At 54.7% G+C, this 22,032-nt stretch overlaps 2 protein-coding genes across 2 annotated transcripts; both read left to right on the top strand.

Annotated features, from left to right (window-relative positions):
- Window positions 1-2,727: 2,727 nt before the first annotated feature.
- Window positions 2,728-5,707, top strand: TGME49_230920 (adaptor complexes medium subunit family protein; the record flags this gene model as incomplete). Its single annotated transcript, XM_002367952.1, has 4 exons — window positions 2,728-4,052; window positions 4,585-4,714; window positions 4,917-5,026; window positions 5,413-5,707. The coding sequence occupies 4 exons, from the start codon at window positions 2,728-2,730 to the stop codon at window positions 5,705-5,707; spliced, it is 1,860 nt and encodes a 619-aa protein (XP_002367993.1).
- Window positions 5,708-8,697: 2,990 nt separating this feature from the next.
- Window positions 8,698-19,100, top strand: TGME49_230940 (hypothetical protein). Its single transcript, XM_018780278.1, has 10 exons — window positions 8,698-8,825; window positions 9,114-9,152; window positions 10,060-10,208; window positions 11,080-11,755; window positions 12,070-12,258; window positions 13,116-16,024; window positions 16,691-16,718; window positions 17,087-17,385; window positions 17,814-18,067; window positions 18,528-19,100. The coding sequence occupies exons 4-10, from the start codon at window positions 11,086-11,088 to the stop codon at window positions 18,748-18,750; spliced, it is 4,572 nt and encodes a 1,523-aa protein (XP_018636864.1). The 5' UTR covers window positions 8,698-8,825; window positions 9,114-9,152; window positions 10,060-10,208; window positions 11,080-11,085; the 3' UTR covers window positions 18,751-19,100.
- Window positions 19,101-22,032: the final 2,932 nt, after the last annotated feature.

Consider the following 22,032-nt stretch of genomic DNA (forward strand, 5'->3'; position numbering starts at 1 on the left):
GATCCATCCAGAAAAGTCGATAGCTGCATCGACACCTCAGTAAAAAGACTCGTTACAGCGAAGATCCCCCCCTGCACAGAACTTTCGAGGGACTTCAAGGATTTCTCTGGAGTGGACTCTCTCCTCACGCAAGACCGGGGACCAGGCTTGAGGCCTGTGACAGAAAGCGAGTCTGCGGTCGAGGGAGGAGAAACACAAGTAACTGTGTCGGTGGTTGAGTTTTGTCCGGAGAGCTGACGTCCGTTTTCGCCGGGCGTTTGTTGAGCGCATGGTGCCTTGCCCGTGATGCGTCTGGTGTCTTCGTTCAGTGTCGGGATCTTTCGACGCCCAGTTCTTAAGATTGCCGCGGTCCTCGCGAGCTCCGTTGGCTTGTACGCAAAGGATTCTATCGGCTTTCTGCAACACCGAGACTCGTTGTTCGCGGAAGATTCGCTGCCGGGGAAACGGAGAACTTTGGAGCTCGGCACTCACTCCGTCAGAAGGGTGCACAAGAAATCTGAACCTGTCGTGTGAAAGAAAGACGAGAGAGTAAAACTCCAGATGCTGCATCTGGAACGGAACGAACGCGGAATCGTCTCACGGCCGCAAGATGCTGAACTCCAGCACTTCGAGCGCTGGCCAGGCTGTCTTGTCCCCGCCCCGTTCCTGCGCAGACTTCTGCACTCTCACAAACCGCGTTTTTCCCTTCTTCTGCAGTTCTTCTGCAACCGAAATATCTCCTCCAACGCGACTGCCCCTTAACGGGAAAACCTTCTGTACATGCAAACATATAAAAGCAATACACATATATATATATATGTATATGTAACATATGCATATAGTAGATATGTATATACACATACCTGTATTTTGGTTGGTTCTGTCTGGGTTGCTCTATGCAAACATTTTTACGTAGACACACCTCGAAGAAGCGCTTCCCTTTTCTGTAAGAATCGTCGAGACATGTGTGAATGCGTGACTGAATGGCTTTTCACTTGGTCAAAAAACTCCGGTGATCTCGGGTCGCTTTTCAAAAGATGAGGCACAGCTGAGAACCTGGCGGGACGCCGAATTTACCTAGAGCGACGAAGCCGCGAAGAGTGTGAGGCTCAAAAGGAAAGCAAGGCGTGGAATGTTTCTCGAAAGGAGCTCGCGTGTTGGTTTCTTCGGGGAACCGCTTTTTCCGATTCTGTCCAAATTCTTTCAATTCCAGCCGGACCTTCTCCCGCTTCTCTGTCGAGGCGGTTCGCCCTCTCTTAGGTCGGTGTGCCGCCTACACTGCAGCGCGCGAAGCTGACAGCGGAGACGCGGCGAACTCAGGGTGGATGTTTCTCTTTTAGGACAAACACAAGTACTTTACCGACGAAGAACTCCTCATTGTTGTTTCCGGTCGCTGCTACGTCGGTTGCCGTGGATTTCGCTTTTCTCAGAAGCGCTCCCGCGTCTGTGCGCGCAGCCGCTCTCTCTGCTGCACATGCGCAGTGACTACACACCTCAGGCAAACGGTTTTCAGTAAAGACGAGATTTTCGAGCGGCGTTGAAGCGCCCAGTGAGAGTGGCGGCGGATCTCGCGGCTGCGGAGCTTCCGCTTTCACCTTGCGAAAGAGGGAAACTCAGTTCTTAGACCCGAGAGAGAGCCTTTTCTCAATGCTCGATGGAAAACTCGGTGCGTCGGCGCGGTCTTGGGCGGAAGAGCCAAGAAAGGGCATTGGCAGGAACGCGAGGGCAGAAAAGAGCGTGAAAGAGCCGCCTTCACTTCGGCCCATAGACTCGAAGACTTGAGGGTGTCTGTTTCCACCAAGTCGCGAGAAACCGCACAGGCTTCGGCACTGGCTCGCTTGCTCCGTGACGCTCCCACGAGGGAGCCGCTTCGCCTTCTGCAGCGCTCTCGCCAGCTAAAAGAGAGCAATGAGAGAAACAGAAGAACACAGAACAAGACAGCGAGGAGGAAATGAGATCTCCGGGGAGGCCGAGAAAAACTTGACTTCGCTCCGCACTCCAGCGGCGGAGGACACCCAGGCCTCGACTTTCCGAGCCGTCCCTCCCTGCGTGCATTGCTTTTCCTTCTCTTCTCCTCCTCGTCTTCTTTCTCATCTTCTTTCTGGTCTGCTCTCTCGTCTTCTTTCTGGTCTGCTGTATCGTTTGCTGTATCGTTTGCTGTCTGTACTCCGTCACCCTCTTCGTTCTTCTTAACAACGCCTTGCCGCCGGGTTCCTGTTTTCTGCCGACGTTTTCGGCGACGGCGTCCGAAGAGGCTCTCTCTGTTCAACGGAGAGAGGAGAGAAGTTCTCTCTCTTCTGTTGTTCTCCCCGAGGGCTCTGTCTCCGTCCTAGGAACTCTGGCATCGGACAGGCGTCCCTGCTTGGGGCTGTCCTTTGTCTCCCTTTTCCATGGAAGGCCAGCCGTGTGGTCTGTCGCCGCTCTCTTCGTTTTCGCCTCTGTCTCTTCTTTTCTGCCTGCCCCTGACTTCGTCTCCTGAATTGTTTTCTCCTTCTCGCCGACGTCAACGTCTTCTTCAGCATCGCCTTTCCTCACACCTGCAGTCGAACTCACCGGAAAACTGACGGTTGTCTGTTCGCCCTCGCCTCCTTTCTTTCCTCTTCTTCTCCGTGTTCTCTCTTCTTCTTCTTGTTGTTCTCTCTTCTTCTTGTTCTCTTTTTCTCTCTTCTTCTTGTTCTCTTTCTCTTTCTTCTTCTTCCTGCTCTTCTTTCGTTGCTCTCGCTTCTCTGCCGCCGTCTCGTTCCCAGGATGATTTCTGCGATTTACATTTTTACGTTGAAGGGCGAGTTGCTGCTGCAACGCACGTACGCGTCTCCGGCGCCGCCTCCGCAGCATGTGAGGGCCTTCAGCCGAACGGTGTTGGCGGGTCGGGCCTTCTCAGAGCTCGCACCCGTCGTCTGCGTCGGTCCCCACTCGGCGCAGGCCTCGACTGCTGTCTCCTCTTTCTCCTGCTTTGTGCCGCCCTGCGTCGGCGCTGGCTCTCAGGCTCTCGCCACCTCTGCGGCGCCCCCGACCTCCGGCGTCGTCCCGACTGCGGCTGTGGTTCGCGGACGCCGAGAGGGCTGTTGGGGGACTGGGGGCTCCGACGAAGACGGAGTCGTGTACGTAGCTGCTCTTCGGCGCAACGCGAACGTCGCCTGCGTTCTGGAAGTCTTGCGGCGCCTTGCGGCTCTCGTTCAGGCCTTCTGCGCGGCCGCTCTCCATTCCGCAGGCTCGGGACCTATCCTGCCCGCGGACTTCCAGGCTTCGGAGACTCGCGCGCCCGGCTCCGTCATCGCCTCGGCCGGCGCCGGCGCCGAGAAGAAGGGGAGCGCGCTGATGGGAGCGGTCCGGCGAGGCCTTGCGGGGCCTGGCGGTGGGGGGAACGCGGTGTACGTGGATGCCAGCTTCGTCCGGAGACACTTTGTACTGCTGTACGAGATTCTCGACGAAGCAATCGACGGTGGGTTCCCCCAGCTCCTCGACCTGACGACTCTGCGGAAGTTTACGTCCTTCGGCAACGGCCCAGGCTTCCACTGGCCGCCGGAACACAGCGCGCCAGTCGGCGGCTTGAGCTCCGCGGCGAGTCTCCGCCGGGCCGGCGACACGGGCGCGGGCCTCGCGCGGGCCTTCGGGCGCGGTGGAGCCCGAGCCGGAGGCGGCGAGGGCGACATCGCCGCCTCGAAGCAGATTACCTCCCAGGTCACGGGGGCTTGTTCGTGGCGCGCGCCGGGCATCAGGTACCGACGCAACGAAGTTTTCATCGACGTCATCGAAAGCGTAGACGTTCTCCTCTCCCAGAACGGAGTGGTGCTCCGGTCAGATGTGAATGGCGAGGTCGTCGTCAACAGCCAACTGTCAGGAATGCCGGAGTGCAAGTTCGGCCTCAACGACCGACTGCCGATCGACCAGACAGAACCTCACGGCGCCGCGGGCAGACGACAAAGGGAGCTCGAGAAAAAGGACCCAGCGACGCCAGGCGTCACGCTCGACGATTGCAGGTTCCACCAGTGCGTCCGCCTCACCAAGTTCGACGTCGAGAGAACCATTTCCTTCATCCCGCCCGACGGCACATTCCGGCTAATGACCTACCGGTGAGAAGATGCTCCACGAAAACCTTTACGCTTCAACCTGGTGACGGAGTCCCTCGCCGACTGTCGAAAGGCCGGAAAGCACACACTGCTCCCTCGGTCCATGGACGGAAGCTGATTTGGACGGATGTACGGAGGTCTATCTGTATATATGTCGACATGCATGCATGCGTGCATGTAAATTTGCGTATGCATCCATGTATCTTTGCGGATGTTTGCATATATGTATATTGGTGTATGTAAGCAAGTATGTGCGTCTGTCTATGTATGTATGTATCTTTGTATGTGTATTTGTGTATAGATGCATGTATGCATGTATGAATGCATGTGTATTTGTGTATAGATGCACGTATGTATGTAGAAGCGGCTAAAGAATGTAGGAGATGATGGGAGGAGAGTGCGTATGCGCGATGTAGGGCGTGTGTTTTGGTAGGGGCTCTTGTCGATGCGGAGTGCTGAGGCGTCAGACTCGACGCTGTGAATTTCGTTCGTCGATGAGTGTGACGCTTGTTCTGTTGGCGACGCTTTGCTTCAGGATATCCGAGGGCATCTCACTCCCTTTCAAGATTTTTCCTCTCCTTCAAGAGCGCTCCGACAGTCGCATGGAGTGCCTCATTCTCCTCAAGGCTCTGTTCGACCGAAATGTCTCCGCCAGCAATGTTGAGGTAAGGGACTGATATCGACGGCCGGCGGAAACGAAAATGCAAAGAGCAGGAGACCGCACGAGTCTCGTCTCGGTTCGTTTTCATTTCGTTTTTGGCAATGTCTGCTTCTTAGAAGCCCCAGCAGCAACGGAAGTCGACCAGACTCGTCTCGCGTGTAGGTTCCACTGGCTTTCTTCTCACTTTTGTGTTTCCTTCTGTTCAGGTTGTCATTCCATGTCCACCGAACTTCTGCGACCTTCAACTTCTTCACGTTGGGATCGGCAAGGCATCCGTCGACAACGCCCAGCAGGCAGTCATCTGGAAAATCAAAAGGTGTGTTTTTCATGCTTTTCTCTCTGTCGCTTTTCTCCACTCTACAAACGGAACACGGAGAGATAGAGGAGCTGAAGCTGGTGGATTTTACTATTCGATCTTCTAAGAATTTCTTGTGTTTCTAGGCGCGTCACGCGAACGTGGATGCAAGTCCAGAATGCAGACACAAGGGGGCCTGCGTAGGAACGCATGGATTCTCATGTATGAGCACGTGGATGTAGGGGTATCCACAAAAACGCACGTATATATATATATATATATATGTAGGTCTGCTTGTGTATCTACGGTAGATCGTCTGTTTCTGTTTGCGACAAGGTTTCGTGGATTTCGTCTTGTTCAACAGGTCGTTTGTCTGCAGTTGTGTGCTGCTTGGTTGTGTTGAACAGATACCCAGGGGCGATGGAGTATCTGCTGCGTTACGAACTGAGTCTTTCATCTCAGCGCGCAGGTCTCCTGTCGAGGGAAGCGATGGCGTTACGGCGCGGCTGTAGCACACCAACGGGGGGGGAAGAACTCTCTCTCTGGAAGCGTCCGCCTCTCACTCTTCGTTTTACCCTGCACATGTTTACCGCTAGCGGGTTGTGCATTCGGTATCTGAAAATCACCGAAAAAAGCAATTATCGAACAGTGAAGTGGATTCGATACCTCACCAAGGCTGGCACATATCAACACAGGCTTTAGAGCACTTCAGTTGGGAGACAAAGCGACAGAAACTCGCAACTTGCGAACAGCGCATCTCGGCACGTCTCCCGCCAGACGACGAGGAGAGGGCGCCTCGGTGCGTTGCTCGGGACCACAGACGGGTGAAAAAAGGAAACAGTTTTTCGCGAATGCCGGTAGATCCAGAGATCTGCGACAGAGCGCATTCAAGATGGAAAGTCTTGGGACGAGCGTTCGTGACGGAAAGTCTTTCGCGCCCTTCAGTCTGTCGCCACGTTCACTTTCCACTTTCCCCAACACAGCCTCTAGCCGATGCGACACCTCGTTGACAACGCTGCCGAAGTGTGTCCGGCGGAGAGGCGCTGGCAGATACGATTTCTTTCGGACCGCCGTAGGCGTTTTGACTCGTTAATGCAAAGAACAGCGTCAGACAAAATGCCCAGGAAGTGCGCATCATCTAGAAGGGAGTCTTGCGGTTGCTTCGAGCGATAACAGCAATCCACATACTGCATGTAGAACATGACTGTCGGGTAAACCTGTTCAATTACGTGGGTGTTCGGCAGCTGTGGATCTGCGTAGCTTAACGCCTTTGTATACTGTTGATTTGTAGACATTGCCATGAGGACAGACACACAGTGTCTGCCAAAAAAACAGGTGGAAAGACGACTTGCCGTTTCTTGGGATATAGGCTGACATTGGGTGGCCGGTAAAAGTGTTTTGAGGCTTTTTTTACTAGGGTTTCTGTGTCGGGCGTCTGTTCCATCAGTGCGATATTTATGCTCAGTTTTTAAACGCCGGTTTCTGCCGGAACCTTTTCCACTCCTGGTTTGTAGAAACTTACTCCGGTGGGAACTACGTTCGACTTTGATCTTTTCCAAGGATTTCGGATGTTTCAGACGGCAAGCAGGGTGCCTAAAACGCGGTGAGCACCGCCGTCGAAACGGATGCCTCTTTGCGTGGGGAAAACCAAGCCCTCTTTTCCTCTTTTTAACGGAACCCCAGCCACGCCGGGTGTGTACGGAATGGGCGGATAGGATGCTTGCGGAACTGATACCTGCTTAGTAACTGGATGCACGTTTCAACGCGGACGCCCGCGCAACAGAACAGACAGGTGCAGTTCAGAAGTACTCTAACTCTATTCCGTCAGAACACAGGTTCTTTTCACCTTACGTCTTTCTTGCATTCCTGGTACCTCAATACTCACCTATCTACTGATTCTACAGTTAGTTGCAGAATGTCCGTTTGCAGACTCCTTTCTGCGTTGGCGTCTGGCAGATGTGCCTAGAAAAAAGCTAGCGAGTGCGTTGAAAAAAAGCGTACGATCGTGGCAGGAGCTAATTTCCAATCCTTCACGCCAAGAGACCGGAGAACCGCTTTCCTGTTTTGTTTGTGATAGTGGTTTCGTGGTGGTTACTTCGCCTTCATCGGCCAAAGGTGTTGATGCCTGCAGTGTTTATGGTGCGTTTTGAGTAGAGTGCGTGCATCTTGTAGTTCTGAAGAGGACCATGTAGTAAACGGCGAAATACGGTTCCTCCTTGATAATAAGCAGCCGTGAAAAGGAGCAACACCGCGCATGGGGGCATGGCGTTGAACACAGGGTTTTTCGATTTTTCAACGGAAATCTACTTGAAACTGGAGGCCTTACATTCAGAAAGAACACCGTTGTATTCGATGACCTTATGTGTAACTCCGAGTGAATGCGAAAGTTACCCTCAGATAAGGGAGTTGTTCCCAAACAACTGGGTCGTGTTAGCCAGGTGATACGCGTCGGGCCATCCTGGACACTGAATCCGTGAGCGTGAACATTGTAGTTCTGGTGTATATTTTCATTTATTTCATTTATATTAATTGAACTACCACAAATGCTTTTGTTAAACTTAAATTCATTGATAGTACCGCCATAAGTGCGTCGTGTACAGCCCCAAAAGTACCGGTTAAACAACAGAAAGGGAAGCGAATGTTATCCACACATAGCAGGCGCTTGAAGCGTGCTGGACTATCGGTTTAGATCTTGGAGATGCTTTTGTTTATCGTGTCAAGTTATGTTGCCCTTTGACGTCGTCCTCTCTCCACCTTGATGAATTTGACGTTTATTCAGAGGCCGGAGAGCGCCTGATGACATCCGGAAATAACTGGGATTGGAATAGATGTAGGGAAAGAATCACAGCTCGATGGTGCACTATCATAGCCTCCTCTGCGTAAGTCGTTGTCTCTCGCCATTCATGTGAGTGATCCATATATTACGCCTAGAACTTGACAGATGCGGAATTGGGTAAATGTCGTTAAAAATAGAAATTCGACTCTTTGACAAGCGTCGTGCTAACCATGAGCAGAACGGTTGTCAGCCACCGACGAACGCGTGTGCCTGGCAGCTGTTGTGAAACACATGACGGAATCCACTGTTTCTCTGGACCTGACTGCTTTTCGGTGTTCAGGGCCATGTCCCGTGCGACTTGTTGATCGGAAAGTGCTTCGTCTGCTCGGTGGAACGCCTACAACTACGGGGTGACAGGATATGGTTCCCATCCGAAAAGACAACGACGGAAATCGACTCTGTTCAGTCACGGCTTTCTGTGGTTCTCATCGATTTGCACAGAACGCCTCGAACCATTCTTGCTCTCACAACGGCAGTGGCTCTAAACAAAGAACTCCCGTGCGTCGTTATGGCCACCCCCCTGGCCAAAAAAAACTGACGAAACTGAACTTTTGAGCTGGAATAACCTGCGCAGAGCTGGTAGTGTCTGCTTCGAGTCCAGAAGGGAACTCGGAAGAAAGGAAAACAGCACAAGCGGCCTCGCTGGCCACAACGGCTTGTTTCCACTCAAACTTATCGAAAAGCGTTGGAGTACGCAGCCGCCCACTAACGTGCAGCGTCGCAGAAATGGGCATCCACGGCGTCTGCCGGCAAGAGCCCCAGCCAACCTCGGTTTCAGGTCTGGCCATTCTCCATAAAGTAGACGACTCCGGTATCGTTCTTTCGACTTTCGGAAATCAGTGTTCCCCTCGTACCTGCTCTAGTTGCATTGCAGGCAACAACCGTCTCGTCGTTTTTCGATTGAGACTTGCTCCCCACATCGCTTGGAGGCCGCCCTTCGTGCCTGCGACTTTCTCGAGGAATCCGCCGGCTATCCGGTTGTAAGTGAGTGTAGGAAGTTTTGCAACTTGAAAGAGCTGCTCTGGACACCAAAGCCAATTTGGGGAACTGCCACAGACACGCGGGGGTTCCTGCGGGTTCTCAGCTGGTGTGTGGACGCTCGTTTTTGTACGTGAATCTCTCCGTGTGCCTCGTGTTTTTTTGCGGTTTTTTGCCACGAATCCTTTTAATTGCAGAACGCGCAGGGAAGCCACTTCCTCGTCTATCAGTCTCGCACTTTTCCTTAAGTCGAGGTCACGCTTCTCGGCTTTCTGCTTTGTTTGGATGCAGCAGCGAAGACAACGATACACGCGCTCGCAGGCCGTCCAGCAGGTAGGCGGCAGAACAGCCATGACAACAGAACCGCCAAGCGGTTTTCGCGTGTCTCTTCTGGGCACTGGAGAGGCGCGCTTTTTTTGCGTGTGTCTCTTATGTTCTTGTGTTTTCGGTATGTGTTACGGGACCCCGCAACTCCTCCCTTCCAGCGACCGTGGCACACTCTGTGGTTCCCCGTGTTTCTCGCTGCGTAACTCCCGTGCGCGGTAGTGTAGAGGGTCGTCTTCTTCACTGTCACCGCTGCGCCATGGCGACACAGTTCCCCCCCACCCGATTGCGTTTTTTCGTGGGGTGGTTGCACGTGAGGCGACATTGGACTAAGAGGGAAGCTGGCGGTAGACGGGCCGACCAGCAACATAGCAGTGTGTGCTGCGCGTTGCGAGTCGGAAAAGCGTCGAATAATAATCGAGGGTCGACCGATCGTACGGTGTGGACGCGGGATTGGGGGGGTTGTGTGGATTTCTCGGGTTTGTGTGACCGATTGTTTAGCTGGGTTTTTGACGGTAACTGGAGTGTACGTGGAGTGTATCTACACCTGGGCCTTGGGTAAATTCCTCTGTTTTCTGGCAGCCTTTCTGTTACGGGGTGTCGACCAATTCTCGAATTCGGTGAAACTGGAACCTGCGCTTGTGACTCGCACGCTGCCTCTCCACTTCTTGTGGGCAACGAAAAGCAGCGTCGTTTTCTGTTCTTTTGCGGTGGCGTGGAGCGTTTCGTCTGTTACTAGCCAGGCTGGACAGCCTCGACACCGAATCGTGTCACCTAGTGTCTGTTTTTTGCCCCGCCGTCGCTGGAGAATCTGCAAGTTCTTGGGCACGCATTTGTGGACTTTTTACCGGACCGTTCGGCGCTCTGTGCCTTCCTAACGTCGGACACCGTCGGTGTCGCGTTGCTGTGCCCTCAGTTTCGTCTGCGGAGAGCCTGCCTCGACGTCGGGACTTTTTCTGAAGGGAACGGTTTTCCGCGTTTTTTTTCGCCGTACTCAGCGGTTACAAACTTCCTCTTCGAAACCTCGCGCGTGGGGCAAGCTTCGAGGCACCGCAATCCAAAGAGGTAAACACGATTCTTTGAAGAACTCCACTCCTCTGTCTCGACCTTGTTTCCGCCACACGTTTGTCTCTGCAGACAGCTGCAGAGCGAACTCAACAAGAGTCGCGGCTGACAGTGAGAGCGGAATGCGTTGTCCGTGTTCATCGAACTGAACGACGCGCGTGGCCGTCCCCGGATCGGCGCCCCCGCGGCGGATTTTTGTCGGGGAGCAATTCGAAAAACTTGTGCGTTTTCTGGACGTCTCATATGCGGAACGAAGACAAGTCCGCTTTCCAAGCTTCTGCATATTCTCTACGAAAGCCGCGGATCTGCAGCCTCGTTCCTAGCGCCCTGTTGCTGTTTGTGCGAGTGTGTTCCTTCCCGTGCTTTTCGTACCCGTGTTATCAGCCGCATCTTTCTCTGCACTTCTTTGTCAGTCCTCCACTCACGTCCTCTCCCCTCTCTTCCTCTCTTTTTTCCGCGTTTCTGTCCTTGTCCACCCTACTCTTTTCCCCTTGTCGTTTCCCCCGTGTTTCTCTGTCTGCTGTGCCCCTCCCTCCCTCGCCAGTCCTTCGTAATCTCTCTCCACTCTGTTTTCATGTCGTCCTCCCTGTGTTTCCGCGCTTTGTGGTGTCTGCGTTTGAGCAAACGTCCGATCGCTCGTTTCCATTTTCTAGCCGGAGTCCATCCGAGTCCCCCCTCTCGTAGATGCTGCAAGCGGACCCCCACGGATTGCTGCTTTTCTCTGCATCGACGAGAGCCTCGTTTTTCACGCAACTCCAGTTCGCGTCCGTGTCCACTGCACACGACAGCAGCCAGTTCCGAGTTTTTCGCGTGAGTTCGTCGACGGTCGCGCTCTAATGCGTTTCCTTGATTGTTCTCGCTGTTTTTTCAGAGCACGATGGCGCCGGTGATGACAGCGTCGGCTGCGTCGGATCGGATGCCAGGTCTGCAGCGGGGGAAGCAGCGCGTCCGCCAGAACGCCTTCGCAGGTTCGGCTTCTTCGTCTTCCTCGCGACACGCAAAGGCGCAGCCGACGCAGGCTCTGCGTGGCGCAGAGGGGCAGGGTCTGTCTCCGCACCAGCAGCGCCTCCAACAGAACGCTCTGCTGTCGGGCCGGCATCATCTGGCGCTCGGATCTGACGAGAACTCGATCACGGACTTGTCTCCGCGCTCCCAGAAGTGGGTCGAGGACGTCCATCCGCTGCTTGAGTTTTTCAACTACTCGAAGAGAGACGTCTACGCGCTCGTGCAGCGAGCAGAGTACGACCAGGACCGCGTCCAGCAAGCCGTGGCAGAAATCGTCGAGGAGAAGAAAGGTCACGAGCAGGGCTCTTGGGAGGTCGTTTTGACGAAGCAGCAGAAACACCAGCTCCACCGCGCCGCGCAAGCCGAGACGCTGCCGCTCTCGGGCAGGGAAGGCCGAACCCGGAGACCCGACAGAGAGAGAGACAACAGACACGCAAACGCCGACCGACAGAGAGGAAACGAACACCCGAGCGCCGGAAGACGCGCAGACAGACAAACCGCTGCTGGACCTGTTCAGAGACGACGCAGAGACAGCCGAGGAGGTATGAAATACCTCTACACCACTTTTTGGAGAGACAGGTGCCAAGAAACAAATCTCCACAAGGCGCGTACATATATATATATATATATGTATATATATAGGAATTTGTAGGCAACGGGTGCTCGATGTGACTTTTTTTTGTTGGTTTACCAGGGGAGTGCATGTCCGCATCCTCGTTTTGACCCGTTGATATTTGTGTGTAGTGTAGACTGCTGTGACATTGAGGCGGCGTATTTGGGACACCGCCGGCGTGCGGTCGAGTTGGAATCGTCTTGTCGAGATTTTCTGTTTCCGAACGTTTTGGGGTGCATGCAGAAGCCGGCGGTTTCCGTCGCGCAGGCGGCCAGAACGCAACCGGGAAGGCTGCGACAGGTCGGCGCAGAGGCAGACAGGGAGAAGCGGTGCCAGGTGTCGAGAGAGACTGGGAAGTCGAAGCGCTCGAGTCGCAGTGGGGGGCGGGTCCTGATGGCCTCGTTCTGCCCAAGACACCCGTCAGATCTGGAGGTAAGGAACTACAGCGTCTCTCGGTGTTCCCCTGCATTTGAAGTCCGGGTGTGTGATGCGTAAGTGAAAGAGCATAAGTAGGACTGCTTCTCTTTTCGGGCATGTGTGTCTGAATTGGCTGCGGGGCGGGTCGTTCGGCTGGCTTCAAGGTCCGACGGAGAACGCCGGAATGGATTTCCCCGGAACTGGGGACTCCTCACCAAGAGTAGTAGCTCAGGCCACAAGACCCGCACTCCCGGCGCATCCTCTGCGCAGCAGATCTCTCCACCTGGAGCTCCAGTATGGCTCCGCGAGAGTCACTCGAGGAGGGGAAGCAAGGACACAAGTCTCTCGCTCTGTGAGGGGCGCCAGAAGCAGCGAATGTTGAGGAGCGTGAGCTGTAGCAAGCAGAGTTGCCTCTGGATGGCATGTGTGTTTCCTCAAAAGACGTGGAGGGGTGCGCTCGAGTTTTTCAGAGAAACTGGCGTGGAACTCATCACTTCGTTTGGAACTCCACGCGCAACTCGACCGTGCGGATTTCTGCGCGTTGCGCACAAAGACTGGAGTTTCTCCGAGATGCCGAGGGAAAGTGTGGGGAAGAAGAGAGATGCTGGGTTTTATCAAAGGGTCTGGGAGGGTGATGGCCACGGCAGCGTCTCTTTGTCTTCGCGTATGTTTTAAAAAACCGAAACACTGCTGTTTTTTCCTTTTCTGTGTTGTCGTTTCATGCCGTCTTTCGTCTCTGCATGCGCTCTTGACTCCGCTGAGCAATCTCTCCATCTTTTTTCTTCGCGCCCTTGGCCTGTTGAACCGTCTCTCCTCGTCTCCCTTTCACTCGACCTTCGTTGCGTCGGTTGTGATGTTGCGGTTCTTCACAGAGGTTGAAGGCACTTCGTCGGGAAGCCCAGTCGCCCAACAGACAGCCGCGCCTCCGGCCCAGAAAGAGACAGTGAACACTCCAGAGGCGCCTCAGGCCACGGCGGCTCCGGCAGCTGCGACCGCGTCTCCGGCGCGTTCGTGGGCAGCGCGTCTGGTGCAGAAGAAGGAGACAGTTCCAACGCCGGAGTCGAAGGCCTCTCTGTTGGGAGCAGTCAAGTCTCCTCGCGAGAGCAGCGAGGCCAGGAAACGTGAGCCGTCTCCAATTGCGGCCCCTGCGGTCAAGTCTCCTCGAGCTGCGACTCCGGTGCGCGACCGCTCTCCCCACCCCACAAGCGAGGCTCCGAAAGTCGAGAATGAATCTTCTCCCAAGACTGTTCACGGAAAAGAAGCAGAGTCAGCGTCAGCAGGCGCCCCGACTGGCCAAACCGCGCCCGCGACGCCGGTTCTGCGGGTGTCTCCGGCGCCGGAGGATGTAGCTGCACCCGAGAAGGCCGTGGCACAGGCCCCCAGGAGTCCGAGCCGGAGCCCGCGAAAGAGTCCGCGAGCGGAACCGAGACGCGAGGAGCCGAGACGCGAGGAGCCGAGACGCGAGGAATCGACCAGAGCGAGTGGAGTGGCGAACCCTGTTGTCATCATGCCGCAGCACCGCCACGCACAGGGCGTCTTCCTCGCGGACGGCGCAGGCCGCACCCAGTCCCCAGGCGCGCTGGGGCAGGGCCCCCACGGGGTCGTCGTTGTCGGGGCGCGAGCTGTGCAGAGCCCAAGAGAGGCCCAAAGGCGCGCGGAGGCAGGTGCAGCGTACGCCGGCGGAGAGGCGTTCGAGGGCCGCGAGCGAGGCCAGGACGAGTTGGCCGCCCGCGAGAACGCCTCGCTCGAAGAAAATCTCCTCACGTTCGGCACCGTCGAACTTCGTTTCTGCACGGCGAACCGAGGCGTCGCGGCTCCGGTCACGACTGTGGAGAAGCCGAAGGCGTTCTCTGCCTCTCAGATGCCGTCTCCGAAACTCTCCTACCCCGCAGAAGAAGCAGCCACCACCCACACCGCTGCGCAAGCCGCTGCTCCGGGTCTTCTCTCAGGTGCAGCAGCCCCCGGCGGGGCGCTGCTCCCCGCGGGTCTTCGACCTGAGGGTGCGGGCCCCGAGGCTTCGGGCGCCGGAATGGAGCCCGACGCGGAGGGGGCGACTCGGCCGCCGGTGTCTCCGCGCCAGCAGGGTCAGTTTCCGGCGGGGACTCGGGACCAGAGCGCGAGCTTCGCCTCTGTCTCCTCGCGGTTCGGACCTCTCGACGCGCAGCCGGCGCATGCAAGTGTCCGCGAGGACCGCAGCGGCGTCCAGCGTCTCAACGAAGAGTCTCTCGCGGCTGCTGGCGGCGTCGTGGGGCGGAGCCAGGGAGCTTTATCCAGCGCCCAGGGCCAGCATTTCGCGCAAGGCGGTCGCGGCGCCTACGGGGCCGGAGCCCCGAGCCAGCCGGCGGGAACCTCACGGGCCAACTACCCTGTTGGACCCGCGGGTGCGGAGTCTAGCCAGTCGGCACACGAGTCCGTTCGCGGCCCGGGGGCAGAAACCCACGCTGGCCGCAGCGGCGCCTCGCAGCCGTCCGGCTCTCAGCATCAACCTCTCTTGATTTCGGGAGACAACTCGGAGTTCCCGAGCACACATGCAGGTGACGGCACGGGCTCCCTTGACGCCTATTACCACTACGTCGGCGGCAGAGACTTTGTGGGGACAGGCGTGAAGCTGGAGAACGCGGCGCTCACATCGGGCTCTGGAGCCTCCGCTCGGTTCGCCCAAGAAGCGGGCGCCGGCGGTCACCAGAGTGGACAGGCTCAGGTTTCGTCTGCGGCTTTAGAGGGCGAGAGCACGAACGCAGGGCCTTCTTCCTTCTCACCCGCGAACCTGTACCCAAACACTTCGCTCTTCAACGCCCAGGGCGGACCGAACGAGCCGGCGGGTCCCGCGCCGCACCAGCCGGTCGGAAGCGGCCGCGAGGCCCGCGGATCTGCCGGAGAGCGCCGAAAGAAGCAGACGGGGTACCACCTCGGGGGAGGTCAGGGCGGCAGCCAGCTGGCGCATGCATCGGGGGGCTTCTACGGAAATTCCGGTTCGAACTCGAATCTGCAGAATGCGTCTTGGTCCGGCGGGAACGCCCACAACGCGGCGGGCGCGCTGGGGGGTTTGGGGACGGGTGTTGGCTCTTCGAACTCGACTCACGCCAACTCAGGATTCAGCGACTTGAGTGGGACCCCCGGATCTGGAGGCCTGAACCGCAGCCATGCGTACAACGAGTATAACACCGCAAACGCGCCTTCGAGTTCTTCCTTGACGAGCGCGAAGCCTCCGCCGCCGCCGCCTGCCTCCGGAGGTGCGGGCCTCGCGCCCGAGAACAACAGGCTCCTGGGGCTCGGGCACCAGGCGGCGACCGCGGGCGGATCCCAGCCGAGTTCCTTCTCTTCCTACTCTCACTCCCAGCAGCGAGAAGCGCCTGTGGGGGGCCAAAGCTCAAGCGCGAGAAACTTCGGACAACACTCTGGCGCCGCAGGCAACAAGGGCGTCTCCGGGAGCTCCTTGCATGCAGCGAGTTCCTCCGGGGCGGGGGCCAGCGGAGGCGCATCGGGCTCGGCGAGCCACAGTTCTTCGCACAGTGCGTCGCACAACGCGACTCACGGCGAGAGCTCTTCTCACGGGGCGAGTTCGACGTTCACACCGCCGCCAGGCCTGGGTCCCTCTGGAAACGCGCAGCAGTCGTCTGCCAACGGCTTGGGAGCGGCGCTGAACAACCAGCCGAGTGCGTCTTCAAACACATCAAGCAGTGGAGGCCCCCCGAGCTCGTACAGCTACCAGGGCTATCACCACACGGGCATGGCGTATCCCCACTACAACAACATGTACTACGGTCACCACGGAAACATGGTACGTTTAGCGCGGACCTTCGCGAAACCCGTCAAAACAAGGTGCACTCTCCCATTCGCGAGAAACAACTCCCTGTGGTCAACTCTGCAGAGACGTAGGAGGTGGAGACAGCGAGACACACAAACGGTCCTGCTCCGCGCATATACACACGCATATACACATGTATATATATATATATATATGTATATATATATGTATATATATGTGTATATACATGCATATATGTCTATTTGTACATAAATATGTTTTTGTGTATGTATATACATTTGTAGAGATATTATATTGGTTGGGACAGACGAGGTGAGAGAGAGTAAGAGATGGCGGTGGGAGGGAGTGTGAGAAACGAACAACGCAGCCCGGGGGAAAAAGCGCGTGGACGCGGAAGAGACGTTTCGTTGGCGGCGTCCAGCGATTTATGTTTCAGTTTTTGCGTGTACAGGACGCAGATGCGCTGCACTGCAGTGTCGGTCTTGGTATAGGTCTTGAGTTCCTTCCGCGTGAGAACGAAAGGCTGCTTGCGCAAACATCTTTTTATTGCAGTTGTCTTTGCATGCATTTTCATATGCACACGCACCATTATATAGATGTATGTATTCAATGCATGCATCGTGGATTGTCAAGTGTTGTATGTGGATTCTTTGTTGCTTTGTTTGTCTCTTTCCTCAGATGCCACACCCCTTCGGCGTCATGGCAGGTGCGTCGCGTTGAAACGTTGCAGCGCTTTGCCCGTTTTTCGTCTCGAGAAGTTCCCTTCTCTCCCCTAGGTTTTCTGCGTCTTTCGTAAAGTCTCTTTCCGCGCGCAAGAGAGCGCCTTCCAGGGAAGGCACTGGCGTTGCGTCGCCGACCTTTCTCTTCGTTTCGCATTCGTTTACCGTGTTGTGTCCGCGGCCGTGTCTTTTCTCCTCAACGCGTTTGCCCCCTTCTCTCTCTTCTCTCTCTTTTCGTCTCTCAGTCGTCGGTCCGCCCTTTGCTTCGCATTTGTTTGTCTCGTTCGTCTCAGCCAGAGTATCCGTCTCGCCTCACTCACGCGTTTCCTCTGCGGCTTGCGCGCTTTTTTTCCAGGACACCACGCGACGTCGAATGCGAGCACCAGCGGCAGTGGCATGGGGAATCCAACGGGAGTGAGCAACGAGGGTCTCCCCTATTCCTCGGCTTCTGGCCAGCAGAGCGGAAGCTCCGCGTCGCTCTCTTCGTCTTCTGTGAACGCGCCAGGAAACGCTCTCGACCTGGAGACGAGCAGCGCCAGCGACTCTCACAACGCACAGAGTAGTTCCTCCGGCTTTGCGCAGCAACATTTCCACGCGGAGGGGTCAGGTTCCTTCTCGGGTGGAGGCTACAACCACGTACAAACTTCCACCAAGGTGAGTCGCAGTCGCTGCGTTCTTGACCTCGAGGAAAACTGTCGAGCGAACGGCGAGTTCAAGGGAAGGAAAAACGCGCAGGCGGCGACCTGCCGAAAGCACACCCTCCCGTTGTTCGCCGCTGCCAAGCTCGCGGACTTCAGAGCAACAACACACGAACGAAGAAACTGCAAAGAGAAAGAAGACAACATAGGAGTCCAGAAAAAATCTGTACAGAGAGAGTTCGGTGAGAAAGTCAAAAACGCGTTGTGTGATGCCCATAAACCCCATATATATATATATATATATATATATGTATATATGTATATATATACATGTGAATGTGCACGTTTCTTCGAAGTTACTCAGCAGAAGTGAGGGTGAATGTGCGTCTGTAGAGAGGTCCGTTGAAGTCGAGTTGAGTGAGCTGCTCGTTTTGGCGTGTACAGACACCGGGGTCGGGTCCTTCGACGAACGCGAGTGGAAGCTACATGAGCTACTACAACGGCTCTTCTGGATTTTCTTCTTCTCTCGGCCGCAATGGTCAAGGCACCTACCAAAACCAGCAAGGAGGCAATTCAAATTCTTCGGGAGGATTCAGCTCGAGAAACGAAAACTCCGGGAACTTGGGCGTCCTTGCCTCTACGAACCAAAGTGGAGGTGGCTACGGAAAGAACAATGGAGGCTATGGAAGCAAGCAATAGTAAGGCGTCCACGAACACCCCATGCCATATGTATATATATATGTTTACGAACATGTATTTGTTTTTTTCTCTCTACATATGTAAGCATGCATGCGTCAAAGGTTTTTTCTCAGTCTATGTATGTCTCGTCTTTGTCTGTGTCTGTTCTCTCTGTGTGCAGTTTCACTCTCTGCAGGTGTATATCTGCTTTCAAGTGTGTAGTAGATCTTTACCAATTTACGCAGACATATATATGCGTATATATATATATATATGTATATATATATCTATATGTGAGAGGAAAGTTATCCTCAGATGCTAGTGTGATCAGGACCATCGTACTGGAAGTAATCGTCTCTGACACAGATTCATTTGTGAACTTTTCTTGGGAGTGAATACCGCAGTACCTATATATATATATGTGTATGTATATGTTTATGCGTATGTTTGCTTTTTCTCTTGAATTTGATTGTTTTTCAGCCACGGGCACAGCTCTTACTATCCACGAGGGAACGCGTCTTCAGACCAGCAGGCTGCGCAAGCCGCCGCGGCTGCAGGCTACTACGGGGGGTACAGCTACGGACAGTACGCCCATCCTCCCGGTCTGGGGAATACTTTCTATCAGAGCAACTTCGCGAGCCAAAGCGGCAGCAGCCAAGGACGACCGAACTACGGAGGCTACAACGCGAACATGTGGAGTTGAAGAGAGAGAAGACCGTTTCGCGAAAAACGGTGGAGACCTGGCGAAGCCCAGGGCGAAGGCGAGGGAGGAGAGACGAGAAGGGGGCGAGGAAGATGCGTCGAAAGCGAGAGATGTTCGAGAAGAAGAGTGGAGAGAAGAGGCGATGGGAGAGGAGGCGCTTCTTGTTCCTTGTCTTCCCCACTTTTACATGCAGCGACACCCTTCACAGGAAATCACAGAAGTCTTCTAGGAGCGATTTTGGCCAACTTTCTTTTTTCTTGTAACTTGATGCAAGCAACGCTCTTTCGTCGCTCGCGTGTCTTGACGTGAGAGAGACCACTCACAAACTGCTGAAGAAAGCTATTCCTTCCTCTTTCTGCCTCGTCGTTCCAGCTGTATCTTCCCCTTCTTTTCTCTCTTCTTTTCGCTCTTCTTTTCTCTCTCTTCTTCCTCTCCTCTCCACACCTCCTCTGGTCGGGCCTCTGAGCCTTCGTGGAGCTGTTGAGTTGCTTGGCTCTTTTGAGTCGAATGGCGAAGCGCATGCGAGGAACGGAAAAAGAAAAGCAAATCGCCCTCTCTTCAAGGGTCCCCGCAACAGGCTCTTCGTTCCAGTTTTTTTGTTAAATAAAGCCAGAGAAAACATTCTTGTCTCCCAAGACTGGGGCCGTTAGAGATGCAGGCACTTTCTCTTCTTCTCACTCGCATACGTAGGCCTGGCTAGAGAAAACAGTGTAGAGGCTCGGCGAGAACTCTGGAGCACAAATGCCCCTGCGACGAAAAACGAGCAAGCGCGTTCAAGACGATTCTTTTACCGCTTTCATGCTTGCCAGATTTCACAAAACAGCGCAGTAACTGGCGGAAATGGAGACAGGCTTCGCCATCACGCGTCAGCTTCTTTCTCTCAAAAGTCACCTCTTCAGAGTCCTTCCAGTTACCCCACCAGTGTTTCCACAAACATTAATTAATAGGATCTCAAGCAGTAGGGCTCTGTGAAATATGTCCAAGAAAACGTAAAGTGCGATTCGAACGCGAGTCATCTTTTTTTTGGACGGGTGTTTTACTTCTTTTCCTTTTTTTCCAACCAAAGAGCAACTGCCTGTAGGCGGACGCTGTGCCTCGGTCAAAGCGGGTCTCGTCCAAAATTCGCAATTCATCGAAGAAAGCCGCGCAGACACGGCTCTTAGATTTTCACACGCTTCTGATGGCCTCTGCCTTCTTCACCCAAGGCGAGGTTCCTCGACACTCACATCTGGGCCGGACAGACAAGAAATGCATGGCAGACTAGGACAAGAGTTCCGGACGCATAGGCTACAGCCTTAAAGAAGAAACGCTTCTGAATGGCCATGTCGCGCCTACCTCCCCTCTGTGATGACTCTCAGACACTGAGCGTGTTTTTTCTCTCATACAAATTGAAACGTAAATACGAATCATATACAAAAGTATACAGATGCATATATATATATATATATATATATGCGTCTAACATATTTATGCCTTCACACTGTATCGCGAGGTAGACGAAGGGCTTCTGAAGACCATTGAGAGAATACTCCTCTGATTCGGATGGAATTGAAGGTTTCCATGTACTTTTTTTCTCCACCTCTTGAAAGAAGTACTCCCCTGAGTGCGAGTGACACACTTCGCCACCCTGGACGAGGTCTGGCCATCAGCGTACCTAGAGGTACGTCTTTCTTCTTGAGCGAATTCCTTTTTCTGATCTCAAAGGGAGTCTCTCGTTGCTTCGCTGCGACCCGTCTGCCGTTTTTCTTTCTTAAGCTTTCGAAACTCCGTCGCTTTCAGAAGTCGAGAGGCGCCCTCTCCATCATGTTCCTTGCATCCTTGTATTCAGGTCCCTGTCGACGAAGCTTCAAACTTGATTTGCGTCAGACACCACGGAAACTCACTTTTCGCCGACTTCCCTTCTGGACACTGGAGCGTTTCCACCTCGCGCGGGAGAGACACCGGCTTGCCCCGAACTGTCGATGGCGCGTCTCCTCCCGACTTCTCTCTCTTCGCGCTGCGCGTCAACATTCTCCAGGTTCTGCTTTGGCTGAAAGAAGCTGCTAAGTGCATGGAAGACAGAGGGAAACGGAACGAGAAAGAAAGATGGAGAAAGAGAGAAAAAGGGAGAGGCGCAGTGCTCTGGGGGAAGTTTCCAGCTGTAGCTACAAGACCCTGCGAAGGAAATCGCTTCTTCTCTCTCCTCTCCTATCCCTGTCTCATTTGTCTCGCTTCTTCACTCTCGTCTGCCTTTCTCCTTTCTTCTCTCTTTTCTATATTCTTCCTTCTTCTCTCTCCTCTCTTTTCTTCCTTCTTCTCTCTCCTCTCTTTTCTCCAGCCGAACGCGTGCTCTGGTGACTTTTCGCCGCGCAGCCTGCGGAGTGTCTGTCCACCGGGAACGTCTGGCGAAGAGGAGGCGCCTTTCCAGCAGAATGCCTCTTTCTCTCCGCGGAAGGCCGCGCAAATAGCGGCAGTTCGACTAAAAGCAAGATAAAATTGTCCATCCGTTTCGCCTCGCTGCGAGGAAACCGTTGCGCGCAGCACACGATCGGCGGTTTACGCTGTCGCAGGAAAAAAGGGAAACGAGGAGAAGAGAAGGACCTCTTTTTTTGGAAATACTTCCACTTCAACAAGTCTCTTCAAAAGAGAACCTCGTCCAGACGTTTGTGGTCGAAACTTGCACTATCCGCGGCTGTGCTATTGCTGTCAGGTGTCTTGGTATAGCGCGCGAAGAAGACACGGTTGCCTCGTTCGGTGCTTGTCGATTCAGAGTTCGACGACTTGCGCGCATCCACTCAACTTCTTCAATCGTGAAGTCACTCTCTCCTCCTGCTCCGCCTCGTCCCCTAAAGAGGCGCGCTCGTAGTCTTTCGTCGTCTCTGTCTCCAACAAGTCGCCTCGCAACCTGGATGGCCGTACTTCCAGTCGTCTGTTCGTCTCCTTTCTCCTTCTTGTCCTTCCTCCTTCTTCTGCGTTCTTCTCCTCTTTTCTCATTCGTCAGCTTTCTGTCTGCTTCTGCCTTCCTGTGTCTTCTTTCGACAGACGCGAGCAAGACGCCTTTTCCCTATTCTGCGGGTCGCACGACGCTTTGCCAGAGTGCAACTGTGACGGCCGTCGACCTGCTTCTCTTCCTCGACACGTAGAGACGGGAGGCGCGCGGGATTCTCTGTTGCCAGTGCTCTCTTTAGAAGGCAAACTTTTCTGCGCCCATTCTGTCCGGCATTGCTTCTCTCTGTTTCGAGGAAACTGCCGATTCTGGCCAGGGACCCCAGAATGGATTTCCTAGACAAACGGGAAGCCACC

The sequence above is a fragment of the Toxoplasma gondii genome, chromosome VIII (assembly GCF_000006565.2).
Source record: "Toxoplasma gondii ME49 chromosome VIII, whole genome shotgun sequence".
Taxonomy (NCBI): Eukaryota; Apicomplexa; class Conoidasida; order Eucoccidiorida; family Sarcocystidae; genus Toxoplasma; species Toxoplasma gondii.

Bases quoted from the DNA above. Each gene is read 5' to 3' on its own strand.
- TGME49_230940 (XM_018780278.1), top strand. From the start codon at position 11,086: ATGGCGCCGGTGATGACAGCGTCGGCTGCGTCGGATCGGATGCCAGGT. The intron at 12,259-13,115 runs GTAAGGAACTAC...GGTTCTTCACAG, and splicing joins GACACCCGTCAGATCTGGAG to AGGTTGAAGGCACTTCGTCG. The intron at 18,068-18,527 runs GTAAGGCGTCCA...ATTGTTTTTCAG, and splicing joins GGCTATGGAAGCAAGCAATA to CCACGGGCACAGCTCTTACT.